The following is an 8419-nucleotide window of genomic DNA, read 5'->3' on the forward strand; positions in this document are numbered from 1 at the left end:
GGCTGTGCTCCCCTCCCTTCCACACTTGGCTGACAAGTAGCATGAAAGTCATCCAGGCTCTTGGGGATTCACAGATCCAAGACCTTCGAAGATCACCGTCACCGGGTAGCCACTAGATTCGGAGCTCCTGATGGCCCTTGTTCAACTCCTGGCTTCCCTCCTCCCCACTTGGCTTTCCTCCTTTCTCCTGCTTTTTTTTAGATCCCTCCTCTGTCCACTCTTCACAAATTTCTTTCACAAATTCTCACAGCTGGAATCTAGATGAAAAGCACTACGATGCTGGAGGAACTCAGCAGGCCAGGGAGCATCCGTGGAGAAAAGCAGGTGGTCAATGTTTCAGGTCAGGAGAAGGGTCCTGACCCGAAACATTGGCCACCTGCTTTCCTCCATAGATGTTGCCTGGCCTGCTGAGTTCCTCCAGCATCGTAGTGTTTTTCTCATAGCTCCTCCTCAACCACCCACTCACCTGCCTCCCCTCTGTGGTTGTCAGACATACCAAGTCAATGTAATAATTCATTCTCCTTGTAGGTATAGCATCACCTTCCCAGGAAATCCTACATAATGCTCTGGGCACTCTGATTCGGGACAGAAAGATTTATCACACAGAAGAAGGGTATTTCATTGTCACCTCGCACACCTACTTCATTACTGGAAACACGGGGAAGCAGAACCGCTCCTGGATGCTGAGTGAGGACCCCACACCCTCGCTGCCTCCCGTCACCTACCTGGTGAGTGTGGAGAGCTGTGAGGACACACTGAGGGAGAAAGCCTTCCCTGGAACTGCTCACTGCAAGTCCTGCTGCTGCTTCAACCTGCAGGAGTCAGGCATCCAGGGGAGGGGGAGCTCCAGGGAGCCCAGGCCCTCAGTTCAACACCGGGCCACCTCCACAGCGGTGGGTCACCAGGGTACTGAGCCGAGCAGGTCCAAAGAGAGAGGAAATTCCATCCGAAAGTTTGGGCTTGGCCTATTCCGCCGCAACACAAAGAAGGAGAGTCCCAAGAGAGAGTATGAGACCTTCTCAGCCCAGTTCCCTCCAGAGGAGTGGCCTGTTATTGATGAGGCCAGCCTAGGGGACATTCCTCGAGATGTTGAGCTCCAAATTATCAAACGCATCAATCCTGGGCTCACGGTGGACAACCTCATCAGGCACACCCTGCTCATGAAAAAGCTGGCCAGAGAGAACGCCACACAATGTCGCGGCAGCTCGGCGGAGCTGCTGGTCTGCAAGCAGAGGCATCGCTTGAAGGGCATCCCGCATAAGGTGCCGGCCAGAGCACGGCGTCAGCAGCGAGTGCGGTCGGCCAGGGAGAAGCAGAGGTTGAAGCGCAGGGGATCGCTTCGGGCCCACTCTATCGAGGGTCTGGCCAGGCCTGAGGGAGGCCCAAGCGCAAAGGAAATAGCGAAAGCCAGAAGAAGCGAGAGAGAGCAGCCTGAGGAGCAAAAGGCCCAGAACGACACCCCAACTACACACATCCACAAGAGAAGAATTGACAACCCTTTCTCCAAGCTGCCTGCCAGAGACCTCCCCTCAGTCAAACAGCACGGCTCTCGAAACACCAGGCTCAAGAACGCGAGGGCTGAGAGGCACGGCAGGGCGGCCCGGGTTTCACGGTGTTCTGACTCCACTGGAACAGATGGTGCTGTCCCAGTGGGGGAAGATCTCCAGGAGAGAATCAAACCCAGTGGTGGCAGCTGTCTCCCTTCAGCTGAAGAGAACTCAACGGGCCATCCAGAGGGTGGTGCTGGAGGGAAAGAGTGGAGACGGCTGGGTTACACATGCCGTAGTCTTCCAACTGACTGCCAACCCCCGGATCGCCTGAGAAAGATCCAGATACCAGTCGTGCCCACGGTGAACTGCCACTCAAACCACTGCCACTCTGCCCAGTCTGCAGGGACAACCCACCAAGAGCAGGAGAGAGCCAGGCACGTGCAGGTGACAAGGCAGGAAGTGAGCCACGAGTGCAAGGATGGCCCTCTCCCTTGTGCTTGGCAGGAACAGGCTCCAACATCAGTCCTCCATGCAGCAGGGAACTCCGGGAGCCTGGAGAGACTCCTGATCCAGCCTCCTCGAGTGAGCACACAGTCGGTTTCCCAAGAGCAAGTTGGTGAGCAGGACGCTGAGGCAGGTAGCATGCCGGAGATCAATGGGGAGCAGAGCGAGACCTTTACTGATGACGATCAGACTCTGTACCAGAGAGAGCTGGATGAGGATGATGCCTGCAGCTCACTGTACCTCAATGATGATGATGAAGTCACACAGCTGTCCAACCCTTCCCTTGCCCTCGGCTTTGTTACCCACACAAATTGGCACTGCCCTGACTTTGAAAGTTCACCAGCTGAGTTGTCCAGTGAGAACTGGGCTTTGACCAGGATCCTACTGGAGGAACAACAAACTGCAAACAGTGAGTTTTGCACCAAGCAACCAACGGGCTGGTTGGAAGCAAGTAATGAAAGCCTGGGACCATCCAAGCCCTGGTCTGAGAACGAGCCCCACACACAAATGCACAAACACCGGCTGACATCACAGCTGGGGTATGACCACCTGGAGGAAGAGGAGCATCCAGGTGGGTGCAGAGAAGTAGCAGACCTGGCAGGCAGTATGTTCAATTATTGTGATGCAACAGGTGCCGACTCTGAACCAGAGACCCTTCCAGACCCTCCCAGTGAAGGTGGTAGAAACCCAGCTGGCCGCAAGCTCTGGGCAGTCCATCGAGGAACAAAAGCACGGCTGAGAAACGTGGACCCTGACGTAGAATTTGTTCACCACTCGCACGACGCTGCATTATCACAAACCAGTCAAGAGGAGCACAGTCACCTGGAGACACTGGAGAACAACAGCATTACCGGCGATAGTGGCATCGATTCACCTCGGTCAGTATCCAAGGAGTTTTCACTGGGCTTGGGGTCGGAGGAGTCAGTCAGATTTGGGAAAGTCTCAGTGGGGTCAGAGATGAAGAGATCCATTCAGCTCTGAGATGTTTGTCTGGGGCTGTATTTGGAGGCCTCTAACCAGGTTTGGGGGAATCTCTGCAGTGCCAAGGAGTTTTCATGTTTCGTGTTTAAAACAATATTTTACATGAAACAAACATTGAGACATTTAATTAATTTTATAATTTAAATTTATAATTTTTATAATTTAAATTTTACAATTTTATTTACAGCGTGGTAACAGGGCCTTCTGGCCCAACGAGTCCACGCTGCCCATTTTAAACCCCAAATTAACCTACCCGTATGTCTTTAGAACACATCAAAACACATCAAAAATGTCTATTGGCCAAATGTTTACTGAGAATTTAAAGAATGGCATTCAAATTTGATTATCTCTGTCTAATTGGTGCCAGCTGCTCCTCCCTAAGGTGGTGGCTTATTAGCATGAAGCGTGATCTTGCCTTACTGCAGCCAGGGATACAGGATTATCCCCTGACCCACTAACAACTAATCTCTGGCCAACAGACAGCAAGTGCAAGTTGTGAGTACATCCACAACTGAAGGTCTTCAGTCCTTGTACTCAGAGAAGGAAATAAAATAATGGATCAAGCCGCCAAAATTCATTAGAGATTAGGGTCCACTACAGGCTATCAAATGGGAGGAAGAAGGTATAGGAGCAATGTTGCAATCCAATTGCAGAAAGATGCAAGAACTTTAACAACATTGGGGACATTAAATTATCCTAATGGAATGGGAAATGTGTGTGGAGCAAACAGTGAGAGGAATTCCTGACGTGTGGGAGAACCCTTGTGCCCAGTATGTTTCCTGTCCAAAACGGTGCAAGATCCAGTTCCAGAAGGGAATGGTGTGCGACATGTCAGAGGGAAAGCATTTGGGAAATGATAATCATAGGAACTTTAGGTTTAGAGTAGCTCCTTTTCAATATTACCATAGTGACCATACTTCGAGAGTACTGCACTGGCTGAAAAGTGCTTTGGGATATACTGATAATATGAAAGGTGCTATATAAATGCAAGTTCATTGTCTTTGTGTAGAGGAAAGTTAATAACCTTGAGTTGAAAGGAGTTCTGGACCATGTGTTCTGGAGGTAAAGATTGGCAGGTAAAACATTAAATAGGAATTTCTTCAAAGATTTAATGGATTTGGTGCAGACAATCTGACGAGGGAAAGTTGGAAGTTTCCTGGATTGCCAAAGATAAACCAAAATAAAGCATTAAAATGGACAAGCAAAATTCATAATTTAGCATAAATGAAGTTGAATGCCCAAAGTAAAGGGATGAACTAATGTAGAAGTAGAGGGGCAAAGGTGGACAATGAGACGTTTGATGAACTAGCAGAGTGCAGCTGAGGGCAGTGCAATTGACGTGTATTTTAGATTTAAGATGGTGTCTGAACAGACTTATTAGCAAAATTGATAATAGGATTAAAAAGTTATTGACTGAGTACATAATTTGCCGAGAGAGCAGACAATAGTTGTTTCTCAAGGGGTAAAATGATATTCTGCCACTGCCCGGGATTGGTGTTATGCCCTTTCTGATACTGTATATTAATGATTCCGGTGTTTGGGACAGGATTTTATGATTAAAACTCAGAAATCTGGTAAACAGTGAGGGGGAACGGTAGCAACTTAAGGAGAATATTTACTACTGAAATATTTAATGCAGAAAAATCTGAATTGATGCATTTTGAGAGAATGGATCAAGCTTAGAAGGGAGGTAAAATAAACTATATGGTACAGTTTTAAAATGAGTGCAGGAGCAGAGAGACTCTAGGTCTCATCACATGCACAAATTTTTGGAAGGTGACAGAAGTTGTTCAGAAGGCTGTTTAAAGAGACGCAGGGAAGAATCCTTCGCATAATAAATTGAGGGATAGAATTCAAAACCAGGAAAGTTATATGCATCCTGTATAAAATACAGATTAGGCCTCAGCTAGAATTATGTGTCCAGTTAAGAAGGACATTACATCTTGAAAAGATGCAGAGGAGATTTTGCATAATAGAATGTATCCTGCAGTCATCTAGAAAAACTGGAGAATCTGGGATTGTTGTCCTTGGAGAAGGTCAAGGGGACTTTTTTTGTTTAAAAAAATGTTTTCACAATTATGAAGGGGTTTGATAGTGTATGGGGAGAAACAATTTCCACTGACAGGATTATCAGTGAGAGAGTACAGACCTAATATAATTTGCAAAAGAACTGACAAGTGAGGAGGGAGAGAGCAACAGTGAGTTATGATCACTGTATGATGTACAGTGTTTGATAGGGTGGGTGGAAATGGATTCAATGCTAACCTTTGTGGAACTGAATAAACACCTGAAAAGTAACATTTTTACAGAGCCATGGCAATGAGCAAGAGATTGGAACCAATGAAGATAGTTCATCAGGCAGTACAAACTGAGAGCCCTCCTTACACAATCCTATATGTCTTAAGTTACATTCTATAGAAATTATCACTCTTTGCATGATCCTATGATATTTCCTAAGTCAAATTCCATGGAAATGATCACTCTTTAACTGGAACTTCTTTTCCAGGACCAGAGCAAGTTTGGCATCAAACAATTCCATTGTCCTCAGCAGCCTGAAGAGGCAGAGCTTGGTGCAAAATTACGGGACCCTGAGCAGCAGTGGACAAAGTGGGGTTTTGTCTCGGCATCCCCTGCTACAGCTCACCCCGGTAATGAATGTTTGATCGGCAGATGTGCTCTCCAGCCAACAAATGTAAAGTACAAGATAAATCTCTCGCCTGATCTGTGTCTTAAGCTGTCTGCACTGGGAATCAGTTGTGTATTACACAGCTTTTATTAATGAAGTCTTTTACACATGTGGCCTTTTGATCACTTCCACTTGAGAGCTATTCATTTTAGTGGGAAAACTACAGTGTATTTTTATAGGTTACTAAAAGAAATGTTTGAATGAAAGTACTTCTGAAGCAGCTGAAAATAAATGCTTTCTTTCAAAAAAGATAATTGGGACCAATCACTTAAGAAGTGAGTCTTGAAACTTTGGACTTTTCTGATTGGATGAAAGGTTGAGAGGCTCTTAACTGAGATCTTCAAGATGCTGGTTTTCAGAATCACAATCACAGACTTGTTGCAGCATGAAATGGGTCAGTTTGGCCCATTGAGTCTGTACTGGCTCTGCATGGGAGTAATCCAATGAGTTCAACTCCCACAACCTCTCCCTAAAACAGGGCAGTTCTTCCCTTTCTGGCTCCCCTCTGAAAGCTACAGCTGCTTCTGCTCCCTCTATCATCTCTGGCCATGCAAGCCAGCCCCAAACCACTCCCTGCATTTTAAAAAAAAATTTCTACTTGTTTTTAGTGGCCGATTATCTTCATTCTATGCCCCCTGGTTCTTGACCCCTCTGTCTACTCTGTCCATACCCTTCATGATCTTGAAGGTTTCTCTCAGGTCTCCTTATAACCTTCCCTGTTCTGAGGACAGCCCCAAGCTCCTATAATCTATTCACCTAACTAAATAGATTCTCCTGACTGAATGACTCCAAGGAATCATTTCACTAGGTCTTTTCTGCACCCTCTCTAAGTCCTTCACATTTTTCCTGCTTCATTTACTGAGGAGTTGTAAATGGAATTGAATGTTGTGCAACGGTCAGTGAGCATCCCCACATCTGACCTTGAAGGAAGGTCATTGATGAAGCAGCTGAGCCTGGAAGACTGCCCGGAGGAACTCCTGCACTGATTTCCTAGGCTGAAATGAGCCCTTCTTTCTTTGTCTGAGGTGTGACTCCAACCATTGGAGTGTTTTCCTCTTGTTCCCCATTGACTTCAAACTATATTGATACCTGCCTTAAATATAATCAGCAACTGAGCCTCCACAGTCCGCTTGTGTGGAAAATTCTGAAGATTCACCACCCTCTGGGTGAAGAAATTTCTTCTCATCCCAGCCCTAAATTGCCAGTTGCTTTTTCTGGGAACATGATCTCAGGTCTAGATACCCCTTTTGGGAGAAACATCGTCCCTACATCAACCCTGTCGAGCCTTGTAAGAATTTTGATTATTTCACTCTCACCTGGCAATGTTTTCACACCAAGAGAGCATAGGTTCATCTCTGCTCATAAAGACAACTCTGCTGTCCCATTTCGTGCTCAGTCCTCCTTCGATAAAGTCCAACTACAACTGCTTTCCTAATTCCTTGTTGACACTGCAGGTTAACACTGTGATTTGTGTAAAAGGATACCCACATCTCTCTGAGCACTGACATTAATGACCTCATTTTTCAATAGTAAGATACGATATCTTTATTAGTCACACATACATCGAAACACACAGTGAAATGCATCTTTTGCGTAGAGTGTTCTGGGGGCAGCCCACAAGTGTTGCCACACTTCCAGCGCCAACATAGCATGCCCACAACTTCCTAACCCGTATGTCTTTGGAATATGGGAGGAAACCGGAGCATCCGGAAGAAACCCACGCAAACACGGGGAGAACGTGCAAACTCCCTACAGACAGCGGCGGAAATTAAACCCGGGTCTCTGGCGCTGTAAATGTTCATCCCCTCCGCTACTGGTGCACTGAAGTTGCAGTGTGCATCGTTTACAAAGAGCACTGCAGTTTGTCTGCTTGTTAGCATTTTGCCAGACCTGTGGCCTCCACTATCAAGAAGGTCATGGGGTTCAGGCCACCAGCTGCATGTCTACCTCCCAAGTTGCGCACCATCCTGACTTGGAAGTATAGTCCTGTTCCTTCATCATTGTTGGGTCTAACTCCTGGAACTTCCCAGCAGTACTATGGGAGTAGCTCAAGCAGAGGACCGCAGCAATTCATGTGGTTCATCACCACCTTCTCAGGGGCAATTAAAGATAAGGCAATGAATGCTGGCCTTACTGGTGATGCCCAGATGATGGAAAAATATATAAATAGTGACACATTCCCAGAGAACATCCAATGAATACTGAAATTCCCTCAGGAATGCCCTACAAATGTTAGCACAATTCCATGGAATTTATATATAGCCGAGCACTTCTTGGGAATCTCCCAAAAATATTTGCACACTTTCAAGGACCTGTTGTAAATGTTAAAATAGTTCCAAGAATCATCCAAATCTATTACCATTTTCTTTTTTTAAATTTTTTTATTATTTACAGCGCGGTGACAGGCCCTACCAGCCCAAGGAGTCCGCGCCGCCCATTTTAAACCCCATATTAACCTACCCGTATGTCTTTAGAATGTGGGAGGAAACCAGAGCACCCGGAGAAAACCCATGCAGACACAGGAGAACGTACAAACTCCTTACAGACAGCGATGGGAATCGAACCCCAATTGCTGGCGCTGTAATAGCATCGCGCTAACCGCTACACTACCGTGCCACCCAAAATCTTACAAACCTTGCTAAAACCAACACACTTATTGATACTGACACACCATCACTTTTTATTGATGCACTCTTGAAACTCCCTGCTAATTAATGATATACTCATGGAGGCTTTGCTCACAGCATTCACTCAATCC

The 8419-nt window shown here is 46.3% G+C and overlaps 1 protein-coding gene across 1 annotated transcript in view; it reads left to right on the forward strand.

Moving 5' to 3' along the window:
• stox1 (storkhead box 1) overlaps positions 1-5919 on the forward strand; it is a 30074-nt gene extending 24155 nt beyond the window's left edge. Inside the window, exons 3-4 of the mRNA XM_052027469.1 lie at positions 529-2872; positions 5482-5919. Of these exons, the coding sequence (XP_051883429.1) occupies positions 529-2872; positions 5482-5638 (2501 nt within the window). The 3' untranslated portion in view covers positions 5639-5919. The remainder of the gene's footprint in view (positions 1-528; positions 2873-5481) is intronic.
• The last annotated feature ends 2500 nt before the right edge of the window (positions 5920-8419 follow it).

Source organism: Pristis pectinata, chromosome 12 (assembly GCF_009764475.1).
Source record: "Pristis pectinata isolate sPriPec2 chromosome 12, sPriPec2.1.pri, whole genome shotgun sequence".
Taxonomy (NCBI): domain Eukaryota; kingdom Metazoa; phylum Chordata; class Chondrichthyes; order Rhinopristiformes; family Pristidae; genus Pristis; species Pristis pectinata.